This window comes from Polypterus senegalus, chromosome 3, assembly GCF_016835505.1.
Source record: "Polypterus senegalus isolate Bchr_013 chromosome 3, ASM1683550v1, whole genome shotgun sequence".
Taxonomy (NCBI): domain Eukaryota; kingdom Metazoa; phylum Chordata; class Cladistia; order Polypteriformes; family Polypteridae; genus Polypterus; species Polypterus senegalus.
The window spans coordinates 262,570,372-262,596,752 of record NC_053156.1 but is presented as its reverse complement, the minus strand read 5'-3'; the positions used below and the strand labels follow the sequence as shown (position 1 = coordinate 262,596,752).

General features: G+C 38.2%; 1 protein-coding gene across 1 annotated transcript in view; it reads left to right on the top strand.

Annotated features, from left to right (window-relative positions):
- The window catches only part of LOC120526106 (exostosin-1-like), a 366,860-nt gene that overhangs the window by 261,486 nt on the left and 78,993 nt on the right, over positions 1-26,381 (top strand). Inside the window, exons 3-4 of the mRNA XM_039749029.1 lie at positions 20,370-20,463; positions 20,987-21,094. Coding sequence (XP_039604963.1) covers positions 20,370-20,463; positions 20,987-21,094 — 202 coding nt within the window. The remainder of the gene's footprint in view (positions 1-20,369; positions 20,464-20,986; positions 21,095-26,381) is intronic.

Genomic DNA, 26,381 nt, shown 5'->3' with positions numbered 1-26,381 from the left:
ATTCACCACATACCTTTAGAGCATAGTAACTGATGAATTATTGTAGTTTATTTTCATATTTATATTCTATTTTACTTTATATGCTAACTTTTATATTTCATCTTCATGTTACTTGTGCCTATGTCTGTCTCTACAGTTGTAACATAAGTAAATTCCTTTGGGATTAATAAAGTATTCTGATTCTGATTAGGTTTTCAGTGGTTTCTCAGAGTACTTGAAGAAATAAATACTATAGTAACATTATAAGTCAGAAGGTTGTAATGTATATCTAAATATAAAAAGTGAAAAGGTATACATATTGTGAGGGGGTACCCATTTGGTAAAAAGTTGACAGGGGCAGTGGCACTATGAGAATGGCATGAGGCAGGTGTAAGTCCTGACTACTGAGAAAAAGACACTGACAGCAGGACAATAGGCAAAGGTGCCAGCATGAGCAGAAGAGATTTGGAATCTGAGGGGAGTATGCAAAGGGAGTATAAAGAAACTGAGGCTAGAGAGGAAAAACCAGAAGTGGTAATAGATTCTGGCTGCTATTGGGCAAACCATCCCAGAACGGAAATGTAGCACACTGTGTTGTCCTTCAAATTCTTCCTGAAAAGGAGAATTAACTAAACAATCAAATTAACAGAGGAATAGAAGGCAATTTTTCATGAGACAAAGAGAGAAATGTTCATTTAAGGGATTTTGTGGTACTTTTCAGTGACCAAATGGGCAAACTTCACCAAGTTAGATCAGTTGTTCAGTTTCTGTTCAGGCAGTCCCAGAGTTCCTTTTGTGTTTATTTGTATTTCGTGTTCTTTCTTTGCGTATGCCCCTCTGTCCTTATATTGTACTGCAACAACAACAACATTTATTTATATAGCACATTTTCATACAAAAAGTAGTTCAAAGTGCTTTATATACTGAACAAAAGAAAAATAAAAGACAAAATAAGAAATTAAAATAAGACAACATTAGTTAACATAGAAAAGGAGTAAGGTCCAATGGCCAGGGTGGACAGAAAAAAACTCCAGATGGCTGGAGAAAAAAAATAAAATCTGCAGGGGTTCCAGACCACAGGACCACCCAGTCCCCTCTGGGTATTCTACATAACAATAAATGAAACAGTCCTCTTTGTAGTTAGGGTTCTCACGGAGTCACTTGATGTTGATGGTCATACAGACTTCTGGCTTTTAATCCATCCATCATTGTTCGAACATCACGGTGCGCCACCACCAACAGGATACCGGAAAAGGAAACAGAAAAGAAAGTAGGGGTTAGTACAGATTTTAAAGCCACCATGAATAGTTATTATAATGAGTTGGAGATATAGAGTATCAGGATTTTGATTACAGTGAAATTATGAGAAAGCCATGTTAAAATAATGTGTTTTCAGCAGTTTTTACTGGATGAAGAGGACAGTCACAATGGCACCTTCCTACTCTATCCTGCTGTATTTTCTTCATTATCATTGTTATACCCTCAGTTATATAATTTGTCCGATAGTCAAATCCAAAACCAACATGTGTAGCAACTGAAACTTGGTTTGTGAAAGAGATTAAGTGTATACTTTCTGAAAATGCCTTATTCTGTTAAAATAATAGAAAACTCAAGCCAAACCAAGCAGTATCTGGTATAAAGCATTATTCCCCATGCCGATCTCCAAGGTGGACCGGGGACCCTGGATCCTCTCCACCTCTTCTTTTTGCAGTTAAGGATCTGACCATGCGGCTGTAAAAGAAAGACTCTTTTTTGGATGTCTCTTTACAAATTGTAGAACTTGTTTTGTCTGTTTGGTGCACTCATCCAGTGATCTAAATGTCTTAATTGTGAATAAACAAGTGCAGATAACTTCTGCAGAGGAACCATCAGCCATTGTCCGTTTAATCTGAATCTTTTTAGTAAAATGGTATTAATTGTAATGCCACTGGAGAAGAACAGAAAAACAAAAAGGACTTCGTGAGAACAAGAGAGAGCATTTAAATTTTATTCCAGAATAATTAACTCTGAATTCATTAACTGAATAAAAACATGGGAAAACAACAAGCTGAACTATGAAATAGGGTGGTTGGCATCTGTGCATGCTCCTTGGGCCAAGGTGTATGAATAATAAAGGGTGAATAAATCACTTTGTGGAATACTTGAAAGTACAAGAATCCTAAAAATAAAAATACATAAATAAGAATTCAAAAAAATAGGAAAAATATTTAAAATGATGAAACCTTTAATGGAGTTGCTCCTGCCTTATGCTTGATACTGCAATTGAGATTTGGTTTAAGTGGGTTACAGCATGATAATGTGTTTCTCAAAGAAATATTGTTTTAATGTCTTAATAAATAAAAAAAAAAAGGAAATAGACATGGCTTGATATTCATTTCCATAAAATTGTGGTTATTTCTTGAGTAGTTTGGTTAAAATTCTCTGAAAGAGTGCTTTTGTTTAGTTTTTTTTTTTTTTGCAAAGGATTCATACCTAGTGTCAAAAAATTTTCAAAAGCATTGGCAAAGAAAATCCAGAAGACATTTTTTATGTTAAGCTGAAATAAGCACTCAAGGACGCTGGTAGACACTTAAAGGAAAAGCATTCAAAATGAAAAAGAGAGCGTGTTTTTTTTTTTTGTTTTTACATAGAGGAATATAAAAGTCTGGAACAATCTACAGTGTCAAGTCACTGAAGCGTATAACCTGATGCCTTTCAGGGTACATTGAGGTAATTGAGTCAATTAACTGCCGTTGCATCTAATCAAAGGAGCTGGATGGACTGAATGGTTTCAAATGCAGTGTGACAAAACCACTCTGGATTATATTAAATATACATTATTTTTTTTGCATTAACAAGCTTTATTTTACCACCTAAATGCAACAGCTGAAAATTCAACCAAAGCTGTGTCCACATTTACAAAACCAATCAATTAGAAGTTTGGGCTTCGGAAGATTTTTAGTATAAATGTAATTAGTTGTATCATAGTTTTTATTTCTTCATAAATTAATCAAATCAGATTGTTTTGTATAGAAGTTCTGACAAAGCATATGTTCATAAGACATTTTACAAACAGATTAGACAAGCAACCAAGTAATCTAACATAGCATAACTTTCTTAAACTTAATCTAATTCAGAGACATAGCCAGCTAGGGCGTATGACAGATACCAACCCAAGTAGGGTGTCAGTTCATTTTGGGGCTCACTGAAGCACACACTCGCATGGGGAAAGTTTTCAACCCCTAATTAACTTAACAATCAAATAAGTCCGATTTTCAATATGATTCATAATTTCTGCTGCATGACAAACTTGCATGTCAAAGTTTATTTTTTTAATACAACTTGGCCCATTCTTTTGTTTATGTGACATAGGAAATGTGTCATGTGACTATGACTGTCACATTTGAGATGTAAGTGGAAGTCATGGTGTAAATAGGATGCCAGTTCTGTGATACATTATCCCTTGGTTGGATAAAAATTTTTGTAACTAGTTTCTTTTTCTTTTTTTAATTAAAAGCAAATAACAATCAATACAATCAAATCAAGCTCAACAAAACCAAAACCCCCACCCATTGATTACTGGTTTTGCTCCTGAATGTTCGTTTGCCTCGATCTTTCTGGTTTTGACCAGGCTTGTCCCCCTATCATCTCCTGGTCACATCTGTCACTCACAGTAATTCCTATGATGCTGCCTAATGACAGTGATGTGGCAGTAAACAATATGGCTGCAGCCGTGCAAGGATCAACACAAAATGGAGAGTAAACACCAAACCAAAAAATCAAAATAGCATCACCCGAGTAGTGACAAAAACAACAACTTCCCCTTAAACACACAGGAATTACCAAAATAAGAATAAGAAATGTTTGACTTGGCTAATGATAAGAGAGTAGTGAACAGTGAGGCATCATAAAGGCATATTGCCATAGGTAGGAAGCCCCAGTAACATTTCTTGACATGCTTCTGTTGAATAATTTCTTGGAAAAAAGAGCTTAATAATGTTGTTGGTGTGTTGCAGAGAGGATGTGCGGCATTGTTTATAATATGACCATCAGTTCTGTCTTCATTCTCTCCTTCATTACTACCTCCAGTTGGTCCAGAGAGCACCTGATAACTGAGCCTTCCTTCTGTGCTGCCTTGGAATAAAAAGCGACAGTTTTTAAGTAGAGGATCAGCAAATATGACATGGTCAAAAATCCAAAATTCTCCCTAGCATCGTAACCAGGAAATCCAGCCATACTTTCAGAGGAGCCAAAAATCACTAAACAAAAATCAGTCAAAAAGGCACTAGTAGAAGTTGTTACCAAATGAGAGATCGGAATTTTACTTAATGCTAAATAGTCTTTTGGGATATATTCACAAATTCAGATAGAAAAAGACTGTAAAACAAACCCTTTTAACGCCTCTTTGAAATCAGTATTGAGGTTGCAGGTCGCATGACCATGCTCGTAATAACCAACTAACGTCACGACGATGAAGTCACAAAAAGGTGTTGAAACAATTGTAAATATGCACAATTCAAATTAATTTTACAATGTTAAACAATAAAATCTACTGAATAATCATTCTGGGAATTCTAGAAACTTTTAAATACCTTTGAGAATGGGAAAATGTTAATTAATATGACAAAGGAAAATGAAAGAATGCAGCCACCTCACACCTCATGCCTTCTTAATCAGAGTGTTGATTTGGTGGGGCTCTCTTAAAATGATGTTCCTGGCCCAACATTGGCTATCTCGGAGTTATAGAACACGTAATTACCCACATTAATGAAATGTAGTCTACTTACAAAAGAGCCTAACTATTAGCTATGTATATACCAACAAACTAAGGACGGACCAAAATCCTACATGCTAGAATATGCAAAATAATTAGATCAAAACACAGGGGGGATAATCCAAAGACAGATATTGTATAGCAGTTGTGACAGTGCTTATTAGATATAAAAACATACACTAATCTTACATTTAACATTTTTTTAAATATATTAAAACGGAGGAAAATAATTATTTATTGTGAAATGAAATAAAGGTTTTAGTAAGCATTCTAAATATGTTTTTTCAAGAAAAACAAGGCTGGCAGGATTGTACACAATTAATTTAGAGTAACTGTGATCCAAATAAATGAAATCCGTAAACTCACTGAAAGGTGGCAAATGGTAAAAACACTAGATGGGTCATAATGTAATTATTAGGTTTTCATTGGCTTTTAACCTGTCGTTGGCATTTTACACTAATTGAAGAGCAGAAAGTGTTCAAGTTCAGATACCCGAGGGGAAGTGCATTGCAATATTTGATCCTGCTGTGGACAACTGGATGAAATAATTTCAATATAAGAGAAATGTTGCTGGAATAGATGCATTGTCAGCACAGACCTGATTTATTTTATATTGTATATCTCTCTAAGCTAATCCTTGGGTTTTGTAGCAATCAATGATTTGGGTATAACAGGTAAAGCACATGATGATAATAATGCTTTCTGGCGATTGTAGTCTACTGTAGTCTCAATTTGGTATTGTCTGTTTCTAGATTTATGTTAGATTGTGTTGCTTAGCAACATGGTTTTGGAATGTTTCCCATTTAAGGTAAAGTTCTGAAAGCTCAAACGAAGCGAAGCCGCTGCACAGGTATGTAAACAAACTTGCTTAGCCTGGTATTCCTTGTAGTTTTTATTATTTATTTTTAAGACCCCCAACATCTTGCCTCATTTCTTGATTTAGGCTTTTGTTTAATCACAAACACCCTTGTATTAACCAATCAGACTATAATACTGGCTGTTTGATTATAATCCAGTTTCATATGTTACATTTTTTTTTTATCCAACTTATCCAAAGCTTCATATAGTAGTAATTCTCTGTATTAATTTAGATGAAATAGTTAATGAGGACTCATAGAGAAGCGTAAGTTATTATATGCAGAACTAAACTCTGGCAGATCCTTAGAAGACATATAACATGACAAGGTATTCTTCTGCTGTGCTTTTCCAGGATGTGACTGTTACGTGACAACATTCATACTCACTGTATCAAGTTATATACTGTGGCAGGGTACTGAGCCAGTAAGGTGGAGGTCCCTAAGAGGTGGTAATGTGGTTCAAAGGCTCATAAATGTCAATCATGTTCCTTAAGAGACAGATAAACAGCCCAGAGTTTAATCACTCAGTCAAACAGAGTTTTGGTTCCCAAATTCAGTTGAAGACTGCAGGTTTTCATTCCAACCAACTTTACTTTTAATAGAACTTCTCACCCCTTTAAACACACTGCTATTTCCTAGTCTCTGTGTTTACAAAAAAAAACAAAACTGGGTTTCTACATTTCATTAGTATAATCTTTTCAGTATGTTACATGGAGATACTTTAATGTTTTTATTTTTTAACATTTTCAGTGTTCTTATCATGATATATATTCTAATTTTTTTGATGTCCTGGACATTTTTACTAATGTGCACACTAGTGGGTTTGATACTCACTGCAGCCTTTCGCCATTCTGTGTTGTCTATTCTACTTCATTCATTGTTAATTACCATTATTAGAATACAATTAAGGGAACAAAAATATAAATTACTAGGTAAATGGCAGAAGAGTGATAAGAGCTATGGCAAAAATGTAGATGTTTCTAAATTTATTATAATTGTAAATCCCACACTACTGTTCTTTTTTGAATGCAAAATAAGAGAAGGAAAAATAAAATGCTAAGTAATTAAACAATGAGATCAATTTAAAGTAAAAGACTGACTGATTGTGAAACAGGTTGGGATGAAAACATGCAGCCACAGTAGTCCCCCAGGACTGAGTTTGGCGACCACTGAACTAGAGGACATGTTTGCAAGAGTAATACATTCTGGAGCTGCTAGAGACGTGTCTCATTTCTGAGGCGCTGGTGAAATATGATGGTAGAAAAACTATTATTTACATAGACAAACAGCAAAGAGTCTAGTGTGGCCACATATTTGGAGGTGAGGTTAAAGGAGGTCTTTTGTGAGGGCTTATACACTGTATTGTTGGACGATTGGTCTGTGGACCAGCCACTCATCAAGTAGACAGGGTCCAGTCCCATCTGGCCAGGACTAATGAAGCACTAAATGATACCTTGCTCTCTGTTACCTTTGATTTCTCCAACATTTATTCTGTGTGTTAGTTGTGTGTAAATTAAATCAACAATTATAAAAAAAGGAAAATGTTTTTGCTTAGTTTGTTCTATTTGTTCTGGGTAAGGGTAATTCACTTCCTTTTGTATCCTTTTAAAATATTTCTTAAGTATGGCAAAAGCACTCTACGTATTACTTTTGGCATGGATTCATCATGGCTTATTTAAGAGTCTGTAAAACTCCAATGTGAAACTTGAACTTAAATCAATTAAATTCTAATAAGAGTTGTTAGTAAAGAAAAATAATATTGTAGTTTTAGAAATAATCCCCGTTTAGTTTTGTCTTTTGAATCGACACTCTTTTAACATATAATGGGAATTTGTTTTAATTTGATTGCTTATGGCCTTAATCCTGAACAAAGAGGTGAGTGAAAGCAATTATATCTGTGAATGTAAAACTTAAATCAGAAAAACAGTTTTGGTAAACCAACCTATTCAAAGTGTAATCAGTGAAATGTTATATAGGGTAAAGGTGCAAAGAATTCTGGAACCCAACACAAAAAAGGCTGTCCAGAAAAAGAGAGATGACCTGCTGTGAGCTCTAAAGGACATGCAGTTTGAAAACATTCTAAGGTGGCAATATTATCCAATCCTATCATATCAGGATTCATTCATAATTTAAATATGAATGAAAAAATAACTGTTCTCAACTGCAGTATTTACAGAAATTAAATGTGCTAACCTTTGGATAATTCAACCCATAAATCTGTTATGAAATCAAATCTCAGCACTCCACTGCATATGACCAGAAGGCAAAAAAAAAACAACTGCGGTCCAGAGACATTTCACAAAAAACTGTGACTGCAGATGAATCATTTAAAAGATGTCATGCAATCTTAAACACAATGAGGATATTTTTTAGGGTTTAGAATAGCTGATCATAATTTAATTCATGCTGCACAGCAGAGGGGATGGCATCTATGAGAGCGGGTGTAAAAGCTGTACAAGTGGAAGGAGAGCTACAGCAGATGGTTGAGGAAGGTACCCTGCAGAGTTCACGAACTGTCCTCTTGCCTGAAGATTGTGGATTACAGACACATCTGTAGCCCATGGCTCTGTAACTTTCCGCCAGCATACCCATTTGAAAGTGAAAATAGAAGAAGGGAACAATTCAGAAGATTCTAAATCTTTTAATGCTGACAAGGATTTGTAAAAGAACAAAATGTACACATTCCATCTTTAATTGTTTTTTTTTTTGTTAAATATCAAATCCAAAAATAAACCAACCTTAACTTTTGAGAAAATCAAAAATATGAATGCCCCGTTCCTGTCCTCACCTCCTTTCCCTTAAGCTGTGTAAAGAAAGTTATCAAGTGGATTGAGATTGCCTTAGGTAGGTGTAGGGAGAGTGACTTCACCTACAAACTGCCTCCATTGGTAGGAAAGTGAGGGAATAAACTGAAAATGGAAAAATCAGATATTAAGAGTCAGGTCAGTGAACTGGTTACCCTCCATCTGATCCCAAATCAGATTTACCACTGACCTCCACCTTTCAATATTGGAGCCACATGACCCATTGATCAAGCTGCAGAGAGTTTGAGCAAAAGTTAACTATAGAAGGAAGTAGTGACAAGCAAACACTACTCAATCAATTTTGCATTGTTTGGTGATATCATAGGTATGTTCTTGATGAGAGTCAACAGGAAAAGAGAAACAACACTGTTTATGAGTGGATTATAATGATGTGATGTAATTTCAAGTATCCCTGAGAGATAGAGAATCTGCCAACTATTTGGGACGGATTATTGTGGCCAACTTGTGACCTGAGCTATGAGGCAGCTTTGTTAACCACTGCACTGTTGTACCTTTCCAGAGAAAAACATTTTAAATATTAAATGTCAGAACGGCACAATTTCTTACAGACAGTTGTGAAAAGTCAAGCATAATGACACCTTTTATTGGCTAACTAAAAAGATCACAATATGGAAGCTTTCGAGCAACTCAGGCCCCTTCATCAGGCAAAGATGTAATACAGAAACTGGATTACTACCCTAGTACTACAGACATTACAGACAGTTGCAACATTGATAGGAAGCATGAATTCGCTGATGTTTGGCCCTCACATATTCCATAGCAGATATTCACTTCTCTCTTGTTTTGTTTCTCTGACACACTTGTTCGCTCACTACCACTGCTACCAAATAAATACAACACTAAAGAATTTGGATTCTTCTTTCCATCCTGTTTGCATTAACTGCACAGCTCTCTGGATAATACGTTTAGAGGAGTAACTTTTTATTGAATTTATTAAAATCAAATTACATTCCATACAAGAAGTGAAGTGTTGCAAAACTATGTTCAAATTAAATCAACCCCCACCAATGAGAAAGAGAGCTAGGCCAACAGTGTCAGACTTCAATAGTAGGAAAAATAAATAGATAAATAGAGTAAAAAGGGGAATATAATACACTTCCTCAATTTAAATGCTTATTTTAAATTGTTATTGATTAGATCCTGCCAGGTTTTGAAAAAGTTTTGAACAGATCCCCTAAGTGAGAATTAGATTTTTTTCCAATTTCAAATAGCATATAACATTAGTTACCCACTGACTTAGAATAGGAAAGTTAGTATTCTTACAGTTGACCAAGATAAGTCTACGTGCTAATAGTGAAGTAAAGGCAATTATAGTTTGTTTGACCTTCTCCACTTTAAGCCCATCTGGGAGTTCACCAAACACAGCTGTTAGTGGATTAGGAGTGATTGTGACACCAAGGCTGTCTGAAAGGCATTTAAAGATTTTGGTCCAAAATGATGTTAATTTGGTGCATGTCTAAATCATATGGCCCAATGAGGCTGGAACTTGATTGCAACGTTCCCAGGTTGGATCTTGCCATGAAAACATTTTGGACCATATTAAACGAGACAGATGTGCTCGATAGATGATTTTAAGTTGAATAATTGTATGCTTTACACATATGGAGCTCGAGTGAATTCTGTGCATGGCTACCTTCCATTCCTTTTCTGAAATGTTGAGTAAGACATCCTTTTCCCACTGTACTCTGGGATCTTTGAAGGGAAGGGACTTTAAAAACGTTTTTATATATTATGTACATGCTTTCTGAGTCCTCAAGACTGATCAATATTTTTTCTGAAATAGAGGTTGGTGGGAGGTGAGGGAAATTGAGCAGGGATTTGGAAGTAGTGAAAGAAATGTGTTGCTGGAAAGTTAATTTTGGAGTTTAATTGTTCATACTGTGTACATTTGAGAGGGTGGAAAAAGGTGGTTTTTGTGCAGAGGTGCCACAGATTAAAGCAGGGGTGCCCAATGTGACGATCGCGATTGACCGGTAGATCGCAAAGGTAGTGCAGGTAGATCGCATTGCATTCAAAAAAATTTTTTTTAAACGTTAGTCTATCATATATCCTCCCTATGGCATTTGCCACTTGATTGACATACAGGATGGCCAGTCTGAGATCTCTTCTCTTCTAACACACTGGTCATCACGCACACACGATCAAACGCGCAAGCTACTGCAAAACTCCAACTGTGATCTAGTTAGCCTTCCAATTTATATCGACTAAAGAAGGGATTTTAAAAAAAAAATTGTTTGGGGAGGGTATGGACTGGATGTGGAATTGGAAGAGGATTTTTTTCTCACAGTGTCACAATCGAAGTGCGTTTGTCTGATCTGTCAATCTATCATTGCTATTTCAAAGGAGGAAAATTTGAAAAGGCATTTTCAAACTGTTCATAAAAACTACGAAACTGACGTCCTTCCAAAAAGCGATCTGAGAAAGAGAAAGGAGAGGGAACTAAAATCGCAGTTAATCGGACAGCCGTCATTTTTCACTTGGCTGAATTCAAAAGCTCCTTGACTGTATTATTCGGCTCTACTTATTTATGCGAGTCAGCCTTTTCCCACATGATGATTATTAAATCCAAATACTGCAGTGACCATAAATGTATTGAATTATTATTGTTTAATAAAGGTTATTCAGTTATGCAAGGTACGACAACATACCTTTTATAAAGTATACTCAGTATATACATATATATATATATATATATATATATATATATATATATATATATATATATATTATATATATATGTATATTATATATATATATATGTATATATATATATATATATGTATATATATATATATATGTATATATATATATATATATATATATATATATATATATATATGTATATATATATATATATATATGTATATATATATATATATATATATATATATATATATATATATATATATATGTGTGTGTATATATGTATATGTATGTGTGTGTATATATGTATATGTATATGTATGTATATGTACAGTATATGTGTATATATATGTGTATGTATGTATATATATATATATATACAGTATATATGTGTGTGTGTATATATAGTTGAAAATGCCTGGGGCGATGACCCGGCTGGGATGCCTTGGAGGACCGGAAGAAGGCGTGCACCCATCTCAGACCACGTGGGGGCAGCCACCCTGGTTGCTATGTGGACCACAGGTACAGAGCTTTGAAGCATGTATGTGTGTGTGTGTGTATATATATATATATATATATATATATATATATATATATCCTGCCACAACGTGTATATATATGTGTGTGTGTATGTGTGTATGTGTATATATATAAATATATATATTGTCGCAGTAGGGGGCAGTAGTGCTCCCTTGAACCCTCAGGTACCACGCCAAACACCTGGTAAAAGTGCCACAATAATTCTTTTTATTATAATAATTACGTGCACTAAGCACCCTCCACTCCACACTACTCATAAATCAATACACAATAACCAATCAATAATCACAATCCTCCACTCCCAGACGCGTTGCCCTCCTACCACCCAGCTCAGCTCACCGTCTGGGAGCTCCCTCAGTCCTTTTATATTCCCTGACCCGGAAGTGTTCCCAATCCCCAGCCATGTGATCTTGTATCACTTCTGGGTCAGGTAAAAAGTACTTTTCTTCATCCTGGAAGCCCGTCGCTCTTCCTATGACGAGCGTCCGGGTCATAGTGCACAAATAAGTCTTTGGTCCTCCCTGCAGCTCCCTCTTGCGGCCCCTGTGGTATCCAGCAGGGCTGAGGATAAAAACTACATAGTCCATGACTCCCTGCTGGTCTTAGGGGCACCTCCATACTGCAGGGAGGGCTCCATCTGGCGGCTTGGGGGACTTGGCCGGGATAAACTGCCGGGTACAGTCCACAATACTTCCCCCCCAGCGAAAAATTATAATTTTGAGCGTCCTGCTCCGCGAGGGACGTCTTCCTCCAGGAGGATCCGAAGGTCGGGTCTTGGCAATGTTGTCTAGCCTCCCTGGAGAACCTTGGGGGAACGTTATAACGGGCATCCCTCTGATCCCCTGTCCTCCAAGGACAGCATCGCCACACATGACCCCTCCTACGACAGTTATAGCAGATCCGCTGTCCTCCTGGTCGCCCTCCTCCGTGATACTGGAAGCACCTCAGTACTCCTGGCTCCCTCCATCTCTCTGCTGGGATGGGATTATCAGCCGCTCTTACATTTTCTAACCCCTTATCCAACTTGTCAGGAGACCCCCGTTTTATTTTAGGGATCTCCTTTTTATTCTTGGGCTTATCTGCAGTTTGAGTCTCTCTATGGGAAAGAGAGACCCCTTTCACTGCTTTCTCGCCCTTTAATTTATTTATTGCCGGAGGTGGCGTCTTTAGCACCGCAACGTCGCGAGAGACAGCACTTTTCAGCTGCTCCGTTCTGATCGGCGCTTCCTCCCCTCCTTCGGTCATCACGCAACAATCCCTTGTTGGGTTTGCAGTGACTTGGCACCCGGTACTTATTAGACACGGGGCCAGTTCGCACTGCGTCCCTTTATACTGTACGGTACAGGTCCCACTTACCTGTACCACCGCATCAATCATGACGGGAGCCTCCCGAGCAAAACGCTGTAGATAATCTTTTATCCTTTTCAGCGGCGCTTCGGCCGTCGCTCCCAACTCATCCATCTGTTTCTTAACATCTGCCAATGTCTGTAAGAAAACATATACGGGCTCGAGCAATTTCTCGAGATCCCGCAGTCCCACAATGTCATTTATTTCGGCCAAAGGCAAGCTACTCTCATTATTCATCTTACCTTTCGGCCGGGAGCCAATCAGCACGTCCGCTCCTGGCACGTGCTCGGCTGGGTCTTGCAAAGGCTCTTGGGAATTGGAGTTTCTTTTAGAGGGCCGGGGTGGCGCTACTGGCCGACTGCGATCCGCCTTTTCTATTTTATCGGCGGATCGTTCAGTCACATCCCGTCCCTCTTTACTTTCCAGAATAGCTGGCACTGCTTCGCCTGCCTCCCCCTTCCCCTTCAGGGAGCTCGATTCCATCTCGGAAATGCTGACCTCACCTCTGGACTGTTGCCGACCTTCTCCTTCCCATAATCCGTTTGGGGAAATCATGTGCCCCTTTTCGGCAAATGAAAGGTGACCCTCCTGGTCATATGATCAACTGTAGTCCTTTAGTTGCTCCCAGCCAGCTCCGGGATAGATCACATGACTCTTTTCGTCAAATAGGATCCCTTGTTGTCGACTTTTAGATGGGCTAGCTGCTTCGTCATCGTGGCCATCTTGCCTAGGTGGGAAGTATTTCTCCGACTCATCATCAGAAACGAAAAGACAGGCCTCTGAAAAATAGGAATAATAAATCCTCGGCGCATCGAGCGTTTCTTCGGCACCTACCTCTGAACCTTGACTATGGTTTTTCAGTTCATATAGGTAGTCCTTTGTGTCCGATGTCCAGCAGCCATCCCGCTGCCGTAACGCACGTGCCCTTTCGGCTTCAATCATTGCCCGGTCTTCCTCGCTTCCCGTCAGGTAGGTCCACGTACTCGCGGCATCATCTAGGGGCTGTTCCTTTGGGCGATCCTCATTCTTCCTCCCAGATTTTTTCCCCATGGCGTACCGAGTTCTAGACAGGCTTTCTATTGCAGCGCTCTTTGTAGAGGGTAGCGTTTCTACCTTCGGACGTTCAAGCGGGACCTTCTTAGGGTCGTCTGCGTACACAAAATTTGTTTTAAATGTAGGTCCCCTGCCAACGGACGGCCAGAGAATCCTGCCGACTACGCCAGTGTCGCAGTAGGGGGCAGTAGTGCTCCCTTGAACCCTCAGGTACCACGCCATACACCTGGTAAAAGTGCCACAATAATTCTTTTTATTATAATAATTATGTGCACTAAGCACCCTCCACTCCACACTACTTATAAATCAATACACAATAACCAATCAATAATCACAATCCTTCACTCCCAGACGCGTTTCCCTCCTACCACCCAGCTCAGCTCGCCATCTGGGAGCTCCCTCAGTCCTTTTATATTCCCTGACCTGGAAGTGTTCCCAATCCCCAGCCATGTGATCTTGTATCACTTCCGGGTCAGGTAAAAAGTACTTTTCTTCATCCCGGAAGCCCGTCGCTCTTCCTATGACGAGCTTCCGGGTCATAGTGCACAAATAAGTCTTTGGTCCTCCCTGCAGCTCCCTCTTGCGGCCCCTGTGGTATCCAGCAGGGCTGAGGATAAAAACTACATAGTCCATGACTCCCTGCTGGTCTTAGGGGCACCTCCATACTGCAGGGAGAGCTCCATCTGGCGGGACTTGGCCGGGATAAACTGCCGGGTACAGTCCACAATATATATATATATATATATATATATATATATATATAAAGCATTTTTAATGTAGGTAGATCATTTCAACCTGGTCATTTTAAAAGTAGCTTGCATGCCGAAAAAGTGTGGGCACCCCTGGATTAAACCTTCTCTGTCTTGAAGTGCTTCCTATATTGGTACCATATTCTGAGTGAATGAAGCACAATTATGTTTTTAGTATGTTGGTGATAGCTTAAAATTAATGGGGTAAAAAAGCAAGGAATATAAAGAAGTACGGCAGGATTTTATTTCTTTTGCGGACCAAGCCTGTGTGTGTTCAATCTATATGTGTCCATGTCCAGGTTTTTATAGCTTGTATATTTGCCACCCAGTAATAAAATTGAAAGCTGGGTAGAAACATGCCACCTTCCACGTTAGGTCTTTGTAGGGTCGTCTTTTGGATACTTGGATGTTTTGAATTCCAAATAAATGAGGTAAGGATTGTATCTAAATTCTTAAAAAAATGATTTATTAATGTATATTGGAATGTTTTGAAATAGAAAAAGAAACTTAGAAAGGATATTCATCTTGACAGTGTTAATTCTTCCAGCTAAAGTGAGTTGAAGGGTAGACCATCTATGCAAGTCTTGCTTAATTTTTTCCATGCAGACAGCAAAATTTTGTTGATAAACAGGTTTATGTTTACTTGTAATGTTTACCCCTAGGTATTTAAATTGATCTGCTATGATTAAAGGGAACGTGTCCAATCTAATATTGTTCACTTGAAAGAGCATTCACTGGAAAGAACACACTTTTATTCAAATGAATTTTGAAACCAGAAATCTTTTGAGATTCTGTTAGTGCTGTTAGGATTGTAGGCATAGTATTTTATGGATCTGTTATATACAGTACCATATCATCTGCATAGTGAAAACGTCTTTACTTTTAACACACCAATGTACTGATATATATCCAGCTTCCTTCTGCATTTGCATTTTGTGTTTAACCATATTGGCAAGTTTTCTGCTAACTTTTAGCATAGCAGTAAAACAGTTCTTATTAAACCTGTAATGGAAGAAGAATTTAATCTGGTAAAGCAGTGGATCCAGCATACTGCCTGCTACTTTAATCAGTTTTACACACTTGGGAAAGGCTATCCCATCTAGCGTTGACTGCTACAGCTCTGTAATGTCTTGGTGGCCTTGCAAACCGATAGGGACACTAGTAAAAATAAAACTTGTTTAAGCTGGCCACATAGTGAATGTTCCAGAAAACATTCGGCAAACAGGGTCACTGCTGAAATTAGCAAATTGCCTGTGAAAAATGCCAGTCAGTCTAGCAAGAGGCTAAAATTGGAGACAGATTTGGAAAAAGTTTGCCAAAAACATGAACCAGTGGGCAATCTCTCTCTCTGCAGAAATGTGCCTGCAGCTTTCTTCAATCAAAGATGACAGGATCCACTGTCAGGCCTGTGGTATAACACTTATGGGGGTAAAGATATAAACCATGTATATACAGTATTTGAAATGGATGTGCTGATATTTTGGGTTCTTAGAGGAAAATGTAATATATGAAAAAAGGAATACATAAAAAAGGATACATGAGAAATGAGATGAGGGAACACAGGGAAAGATTGCACTGCAGAACTTAAGTTTTAGGTAAGGGCCTGGGAGCCATTGGCTTTGCAGCTCAGGAAAGAGAGGAAAGGATGTTACTGTACATAGCGGGTAGGAAGGTAGTGGAGATGATATTGGTGCACTAGTCACCTTAAGTACAGATTTGAGTTGTAAATAGAAGACAGAATAGCATGAGGGAACATAAGTGGATCTCAGTGACTAGAAGGTTTGGATCCAGATTTGGCAAACTATAAGGGCCTAGTCATACAACTTGAAATCTGGCAAAGATCTCAGATCTGTTACAAATTAAAGATTGGTGTTTAATTGGAGGTCTTTAATTAATGATTCCACAAGAAATATGATATTAAAGATCTAACATCAGTCCAGTATTCAGTATGAAAGGAAATAATACAATCAAATAAGGCAACCGCATTTATTGTCATTGTTAGTCTGGAGTGAAATGATAAGGGAAAGAGGACCAAGATGAAAGCACAATTTAAAACTTTTGAAGATTCAATGATAATTTGATGATATGGTGCTCTGTATTGGAGGGGGAGTGTTTAGGGGGAGAGCAATACCAAGATATTTAAAAAGAATTTACAAGAGAGACGTGAGAAGATGAAACACTGTGCTGAGTGTGTTGGTTTAAGGGAAGGAGAGCAATGCAAAGTCTAGATTAAATTGCAGTTTGAAGGTAAGGAATTTTTAAAAAGGAGTAAAGTTTACATTTACTACTTCATTAGTTATTAAATTCTGGAAGAAATTGTCCATTAAATGTTACATATATATATTGTGAAGGACAGTCGGGTCCCATGCCCGGCAGGGACGCCCCTGCTACTTATGTTCCGGGGGAGCCGCCATGGGCAGTCCAATACCTCCCCCGGGACGCTTGGTGGCAGCCTCCCTGGCCGACGGTGACTCCCCAACCGCCCGCAGGGCTCCATGGGAGATGGAGTCCTCCACAGCTTGGTTGGGGTCCGGCGTGGCCGCTAGAGGGAGCTGCCTGCTTCCCACAGCCCGGCTGGACGAGCTTTTAGCCCCGCCCGGAAGTTCAATTAGGACCAGGTGGTTAATCACCTGGAACGCTTCCGGGTGGGCTATAAAAGGCCCCAGCCACCACCACTCGGAGAGCCAGGGTTGGGAGGAGGAGGACTAAGCTTGCGGAGGAGTGGTGGAAGAGAAGGTGGAGAAGTGAGTTTTGTGGCTTTGTGCTTTTGGGACTGTGTTTGGGCTGTGTGGCACGGGGAAGACGTGTCACACAGCTGAAGAAAAATAAAAGCCTGTGTGTTTTGTACACGTTGCCTCTGCGTGGTCTGTGCCGGGTCGGGCACTATATAGTGCCTTTTACAATATATATCCTCAAAATACTGTACATCATAAATTGCAGTCTACAGCATAATTTGCTTTTCAATTTGATGACTGTCAAAAACTCTCTATGATATTACCTGCAGTCTGATTTTATAAAAATGAAGGTATATTTACTTAATATACAACTTTTGAGTTTGCTATGGTGACACACATGTCTGGGGCAGATCTAGACATACTAGACCCTGAAAGGAAACAAAGTCACTTTACTCGCAAAAAAGACAACAAAGCTTTTGAGGGAGACTGAGACTGAGAGCACTAACAAAATATCGTTCTACCCATTTGATCCAATGTCTTTTGGGGTCCAGTGCTGAGATCATTCAAGTGTTTGCTTTCCCTACTACCTTTGAGGGCACAGCCTCCTCTGTTCACATAATTTTAGTTTCATTCATTTACAATATATGTGGATGATACTCTTCTATATCTATGATTCAAAGCTAACTTTTTTTTTACTAATACTTTGTGTTGTAGCTAAGTGTAAAATATTTGATGTCCTAAATTTACTTCAAATAATTTTTTATGCTGCTAAAATTAAATCAATAAAAGAAAGTGAAAAAGGTCCAAACTGATTCAGGTAATAATCAGGAAAAAATTAATAAAAAAATCCACACCATAACATTTGTAAATCTTATTCAATAGCTGAGTCTGTATCTAATAGTTATATACCTAATATACTGTAGACCTAATAGGGGCCTAGAGTCTTGACTCATGTTATGCTTGCTTAATGTCTACATGGTTTTGTGCAGTAGCCGCGTGACACAGTCATGTGGAAGTAAAAAGGATTGGAAGTCATTGGGCTGTGATATTGCATGGTGTGTCAATGTTCTTTGGGGACAAATTAGGATTTCAAAATATAGATCTTTGGTTAAGATTATGATTATTTTGCTTTCAAATGTTTTTGCATGGTGTTTGAATAACATTTTTGCCTAATTTGGATAATTTCACCTCATTGCATTTAGCTGCACTTGTCCATTCTTTAATACACACACAATGAAATGTCATGACAGGTTTTCCCAATCAGCACACCCAAATCCATCACTTTAATACATACCATGTGACTAGAAAAGTTTATCAGTGCAGTGGCTGTCTTTGGAGATGGCAGGAGTTGGCTTTACAGTACAAAGACATATTGAAGTTTAATCGATATAATTCTGAAAAGACAGCGGTATAGAACATAGCCAAAGAAAAAAATAGATATTCTAAATGCTACTGATCACAAAAATGGCTCCTAGAGTACTCTTTGATGACATTTAGAGCTAACACACTTAATGTGTTTAATTCAGTAGTGTTTTTTGAACTTCTCTTTTCTAATCTGGGGTTTCTGGTGTCAAGGAATTTAAGTTTTGGCACTTCTTGCTATCTTAACTCTTGAAATACTTTTTTATTGTCTTTTCATGACACCATGTAGGATTTTGCTGGATGCTACCATTTTGTGAGTTGTGTGTTGGCCATTACCCTAGGGGATCTCCAGGGATTCCCCAGTAGTGCGCAACATGTGATGTCATCAGTGCAACCAGGTAAAGGGTCACCACAAGTACTTCTTTCTTAACTGAATCTGGATTGAATCAAAAGTTGGTGTGTGAATTTCTATGGGTTTCCGTTAACATTTTATTCACTAATATTCTGACTAAAGACTTCTGTTTTTTGCTAAATGTTTTTGGTTTCTATGAAAAAACTTTTTCTCTGTGGCAGTGACCTTCGCATGTATTTTTGATGTTGCTTCATCTTCTAACTCCTTTAATTAAAGTTTTTCTCTGACTTCTGCTGGGTTAGTACTTTCTCATTGTCAAGACACTACTCATAGGTGCTGAGTAATATGGTTCCTGAAGCCACACTGTGCTTTATAAACCAGCACCACGGATCCATCTTCATCCAAGGCGTCAGTAAGCCCCAAACCCCAACACGAACACACTTGTACAGTCACGGGTTCAAATAATCAACGTTTTTTTTTTAAAATACCTCCAAATGTGACACAAGCACAAATACAATTCTTTCTTCTCTGTTTCTCTGTCTTTAATCCTCTCCTCCACTACTCCGGGCAATCTTTGTCTTCCTCCTCCCGACTCTGGCTCCCTGAGTAGTGGCTGCTAGCTGCTTTTATAAGGCTGCACTTCGTGGTGTGGCAGAAGAACTGCCCACAAGGGCTCCGGATCCTAACAAGGCTGCACCAAACTCCAACTCCCATGAAGCACTGTGGGAGTCCGAGGCACCACAGCAACCCAGGGGGGTTGCCATCTAGCATCCAGGGGGAGGTAACGCTCTGGTTACGCTTGCTCCCCCAGTCCTCCGAGCATGGAGGCATCCCGGCCACACGCTACAATGGATAAAAAGCAAGAAAACCTTGCAAATATGTAGTTTGTGATTCTTTTGGGTTATTGTTTTGTGTTTGGTGAATGATAAGACAGATGTTTGGTTATTCTATTTCTGGCCAGTTTTACAATGTTTCTTTTCCTGGTCACCTCCATTCACTCTTATTGCCTTTCTTTTATAAAGCATAACACGTAGCAAGTAATAATTAATTCCTAATTCTTTCAATATCATCAATTTCTTTTGTATATTAATTTCAGTATTACCCTCATTTATCCCTTAATAGCATATTTGGCAGGGGATCTAACTACTGCATTTTTTAAGAAAGCTTCACAGACATTTCCTAAATGGTTTACTTTAGACCAGTGCTTAACCCTTTTCTTAATGTATGGTTTCAGGTTTGAATATCAAGAACTTTTGTACAACTCAACATTCTGCCTGGTTCCTAGGGGAAGAAGACTAGGGTCTTTTCGATTTCTGGAAGCTCTTCAGGTATGAGTAATATAGTTTTAGATTACTCTGGTCATAATATAGCACAACATAACATTCACAAACCTACATATAACCAGTTCATGGTTGTGGGATGCTGCAACATCTCATGCAAGACAAGAACCAACCCAGAAAGGAGCACCAATCCAAGGCAGGGCTAAATGTTTAAACTTAGGATCCATAAAGCATCAGTGTGGAACTACCATGCAGCAGTATACAATATTGACCATATGTTGTTATAAACAAACTGCTGTTCCCACTTAATACAACACATATATTCATGTAATTTCTTGTTTAAATACAAATTGTTATTTCATGTTTGTAGCTTTTATTTTGTGATTGTATAACATTTTCTTTTTAATCAATGTGCTTTTAGAGCAGATACACTGTCTCGTTATTCAAAATCAAAAATAATCAAATACGAGAAAATACAGAAAACCTATTTTTACAGTTTTGGTGTTAAAGTGTGTTCTTTTCTCTCTGTTAATTTTAGTGACATTATATAATAGTTATTTATTTTTTTCAGGCTGCCTGTATTCCAGTGTTATTAAGTAATGGTTGGGAATTGCCATTTTCTGAGGTTATTGATTGGAACAAAGCAATTATTATTGGAGATGAAAGAATTTTGTTGCAGGTAAGGAATATCTGGCTTAGTTTAAAAGAATGTTTTAAGAATAAAACTGTTGTAAAATGTTGTAATATATCAACATTTGTAAGACCAGTATTAGACTTTAGCAGCTTTAAACATCTGTTCACCTGATTTGCTAAAATGACATGTTCAACTTTCTTAATCCAATTCAAGGTCACATGAAGCTGGAGCCCATCCTAGCAGCACTAGGTTGGAGGCAGGGAACAATTCTGGTTTGGGTGCTACGATTTTAAATCTTCAAAGCAAACTTTGTCATCTCAACCATATTCAAGTATACAGATAGACGAAATTGTGAACATGACGTGCAAATAAAAAATTAAAATTAAATTAAAAATAGAATTAAAATTTAACTTTAAAATTCAAATTAAAATTTTAAGTTAAAATTAAAACACAAACAAGACAAGACATTGTGCAAAGACAAGACAAAGAAGTAGCAGCAATATTGCCGTGTAGTTAGCAATATGAACATTGATGCAATGTATGGTATTATGCAATCTAGATACATAAATATAGTCAATAAATATGTAATATAATAAATAAATAATAGATAATACAGAAATTATCAGTGTATGATAATAGTTGTTTAAGACATGTAAACAATGACAGGTCAGAATGTTTCACAGCAGAAGGATATCAAGAGTGTCAAAATACAAGGTCAGTATGAGATTTTCAGTTCTTTTCTACATGCACACTCGTCTTTGCAGGAAAGTGGCTTGCATGTTTAAAAGTTCTGTTTTTTATCGGGGGTTGAGGCAGTGTGGAAGATCCCAGGGGGTAGCATGATAAGGAGTCTGACAGCTTGGGGGTAAAAACTATCCTGCAACCTGGCAGATCTGGTTCTGATGCTGCAGTATATTCTCATGGATGGCAGAAGTGTGAAAAGTCCATGTGAGGGGTGTAAGGGGTCCTGCACAATGCTGCAGGCCAGTGAGGACACTGCGTTTGTAAAATATATCCTGTAATGAAGGGAGAGGCACCCCAGTAATGTTCTCTGCTGTCTTCACTATCCTTTACAGGCGCTTGCGGTCGGATATGTTCCAGTTGCCATACCAGACAGTGATGCAGCTGGTCAGAAAACTCTCAATGGTGCCTCTGTAGAACATGGTGAGGATGGAAGGGGGAAGACTTGCTCACCTCAGGAAGTGTAGTCTCTGCTGGGCTTTCTTGATTAGTGATGAGGTGTTATGCGTCCATGTAAGTTCCTCAATTATGTGCACGCCACATCTAAACCGTTGATGCTGAGTGGGATGTGGACAGGATGTGATTTTTCTGAAATCCACAGTTATCTCTTTTGTCTTGTCAACATTGAGAGATAGATTGTTGTCTTTACACCATGCAGACAGCCGTTCCACCTCATCACTGTATGCTGTTTCATCATTCCTGCTTATCAGTCCCAGCACTGTCGTATCATCCATTCAATTAAGCTAACTTGCTTGCTTTTGGGATAGTAGGAGAAAAACTAACAAAGAAAGCTGGGAGAATTACAGTTGCTGTATGGAGAATAATCAGACATGGAGTTTGAACCTTAGATGCTAAGTCCATGAATCAACAGCAACAGGACCCATAAAACTTCTGTGGCTTCCTTTTTACCGTGGTTAATATAGAAATCAATTTTGATGAAAGTGGAACAGAGCAGTTATACTGTGTGTGTGTATTGGTGATGAGGAAAGAATAAATGACCATTTTTGTCAAGTTTGAAAATATCTCCTTGTTTTGACCAGAATAAGGCATCCCAAACTTCAGACACAAAGTTACCCAACACAATTTCAGGTTCAAATAAATTATTTTTCACCCACACTTTTAAACACAAATGACAGGCAAAACACCTCCAAATGAAATCAATTTCTTCCTCCTTCCATCACCAGTTAAGTGTCTTCCGCTGCCTCCCGACTCTGATTCTTTGATGTGAGACGGTGGGCTCCTTTTCAAGCAGGATGCTGGAATGCATCCTGTGTCCTTGGAAGCACTTCCGGTTCACATGCAAAGCCCTCCAACAGTACCCAGGGAGCACACCAGGGTTGCCCTTCTGAACTCCAGCACCCAAGCACCCCTCAGGGTGTCCAAACTGGGACTCCATTAAAGGACCACTGCCACCTGCTGTATGTCGGACAGAACCACTCCTGGCTTCCACTGGTCCATCACAATTATTTTACTCCAGAAAGGCATGAAGCCATTTCTTCGTCTAGCCAGCAAGCTTCTGGCATCCTGTCTGGGCAAGAAATTTCCTTGTGGGCACTTAGCAATGTATTAGGTTTTTTAATAAAATTAATAATTTCTACAATGGATTAATTCTATACAGAACGTTTTGTGTTGACCAATAACTAGATAACTAGAATTTGCCTCAAAGCAGTAAAGTTGTTTTTTGCCGTGATACATGACTTTTAAAAATTAATTTCCATTTATTTGGTTTTGTCTTTCTCCCCCAAAACTTTAAGCTGGACTAAGCTCTGGCGGTCCATCATTATTTAATTATTCTATAGGCATGACTTCTAATTCATTGAAGGTTCCCACAGTCAATGTCTGATGTACCTAGTGTATTTAAACATAGCATTTCGAAAACGAACTAAAAGAACATCTGTCAAACAAACCAAGAGCCCTGCTTAACACTTGACTGTATAGAAGGGTTGCACAAAATACGCTATAAACTAAAATGATTCATCTTTAGGTTTACCAGAAAACACAAAAGGTTTGTAAAATGGTCTTATGCTCAGATAAATTCAAGACTTAGATTTATGGAGGAAGGTTTAATTGCTAAATGTAACTCAAACCTAAACCCAACCCTACTGAAGACTCATTGGGCTGCTTGGCCTATTAATGTTTTATTAAATGAGAAAAAAAAATGCTCTTTTATATATATATATACATACACACACACCGTGTGTCTGGTGCCCTGCCCAGGGTTTGTTTCCTACCTTGCGCCCTGTGTTGGCTGGGATTGGCTCCGGCAGATCCCCATAACCCTTTAGTTAGGATATGGCGGGTTGGATAATGGATGGATGGATATATATACTGTACTTGTGAATTCAGAAAGAACTTTTTTGTTTGTTTGTTTTTGATTGGTGCCCTTCTAGCAAACATGATTATGTTTCATGTCTAGATTGGTTACTCAGTATTGGTGGTGACTCCACCCAAAATTATATTTTTTTTATAACTGTTGCTAACCATATGTACAGTAGGTTATAGTGATAATTGAGAAAAAAGGTTAATCTTTTTTTTCATGGAGAATGGAGATAAAGAAGTTTATGATCTATTACAAGCCAGTGATAAATAATTCAGTACAACAGCAAGCAATGTGAAAAATGCTTGTTGGGGAGAAAAAAAAACCTTACGCTCCTTGTGTTGCATTATTTGCTAAAATACTGTTAAATAGATACTCCTGGAAAAATCAGCACGCATCATAAAAACAAAATGCAAGTCCAAATAGAATTGGCTTTTTTGAATTGAAGATCTGCCTCCCCCTCATCCATTGATCAAGAGTGTTATCCTAAATTAATATTATTATCTCTAAAATCTAGCACCCCAACCTATTATACTGCACAAAAATTTAAACCACTGTTTTAATTGCAAAAATCAGAGAAGAGTATTTTTAAAGTGATTATTCTGTTACCTGCTGCTGTTTCATCATTTAGAAAGGGCTTAAAAATTGAATACAGCCAAGCACTTGCTAGATACTTTTCACTGAGTCATATGTTATATCAATAAATATCCTCATTAATTATGTTCTCAACAATGTCTTTAATTACTGAACCTAATAGCAGCTGTTACCTGTCTGCTGTTTTTGTGCTTTAAGGTAAAGGGTAATTAATGTTGCCAAAAGGCCGATAGGCATGCCAAGAGGCAAATGTCAGTAAAAGCTTGAAGGTAAATAAGCAAATTAAATGCATGAAAGACGGAAGGCCAACGAGAAAAATAATGTCAAAACTGTAAGGCTGTTAACTCTTTATTGCATTTAAACCACTATAGTTATGTAAGCTATTCTGTGTTTGGAAATTGCTTTGAATTCCTATGGGTATGTGAAAAAATGTAATGAATGCTCTAGCAATAAATTAACATTTCTCAGCCGTACAATAGCTGTTACTTTACTGGCACTTACAGGACTGCAGCAAACTGAAAAAAATGAGTGATACTGGTAAATAAATAAAAATAATGTCATGCATGTATTTATAATTTATAAAGTGACACATGAGGGAAGAAGAATTTCCTCAATGTATTTGGTAAGTTAAATTTTGAGCAAAATCCTTGTATGTATAAAGCACAATGTGTGTGTTTGTTCTTTACGCACAGCTTTATTTTTGAGGTCACAGATTTGAAATTGACTCATAGGAACTTTTCACCATTAGTCAAGTTTTAGACCTAAAATTTTGGGGGCAGCAGAGACAACGTGTGGATGTAGGGAGAGACAAGAAATACTACAGACAGAGAAATGGCACCACACAGGTTGTAATGGTGGTGCAGTCGTTGTCCTGCTGGCCTATTAGCAAGTAATCTATGTTTTATTTCTAGCCATTACATTTGACCTTTTTCTTTAATCAGGAATATTTCTCACTATTTTTGTCTTTGCCAAAAACAGTCCCAGGTGAGTTATTTATTGCAATTTGGAGTATTTAGCAACAGAAGGAAAAAAAACAATTGCATGCAAAGAAGCTTTCCAATATTAACCATAGCTATATACTAAATGCAGCAAGTTTAATGGTAATATGGGATTTGGTGGAGTTTTGGGGTTTTGTTAATCAGTGTCTTTGATTTATTTTTGATATAAGTATTGTGAAAGATTCAGCCCAGATCACAGACAGACACAGGACACTCAAGTCCAAACGCATACACGTTTATTTCTGTTCTTCTACTCACAACACAGCGCACCAAAACAGCCACAATAACTCAGTCCTTTTCTTTACTTTACTTTCCTTCTTCTCTGCCGCCCTCACACCTCCTCTCGCAAGCTCTGTCCTCTGCCTCCCGATTCTGGCTCTCTGAATGGAGTGGGGCAGCCCCTTTTATGTTTCACCCAGATGTGCTCCAAGTGCATTTGTTTCCTCTTATAGCAGCACTTTCTGGTGTGGCAGAAGTGCTAAAATGGGCACCCAGAAGCTCTCCAAGTGCATTTGTTTCCTCTTATAGCAGCACTTTCTGGTGTGGCAGAAGTGCTGCCATCCAGGGCTCCGTGATTGTCCAGGCCCCCCCTGGTGGTGGTTACGGGACCCCATCAGGGTTGAGCTTCCAAGCTCCCAGTCTGTGGTCCTGATGTAATCCAGGGGGGATGCCCCTGGGGAAT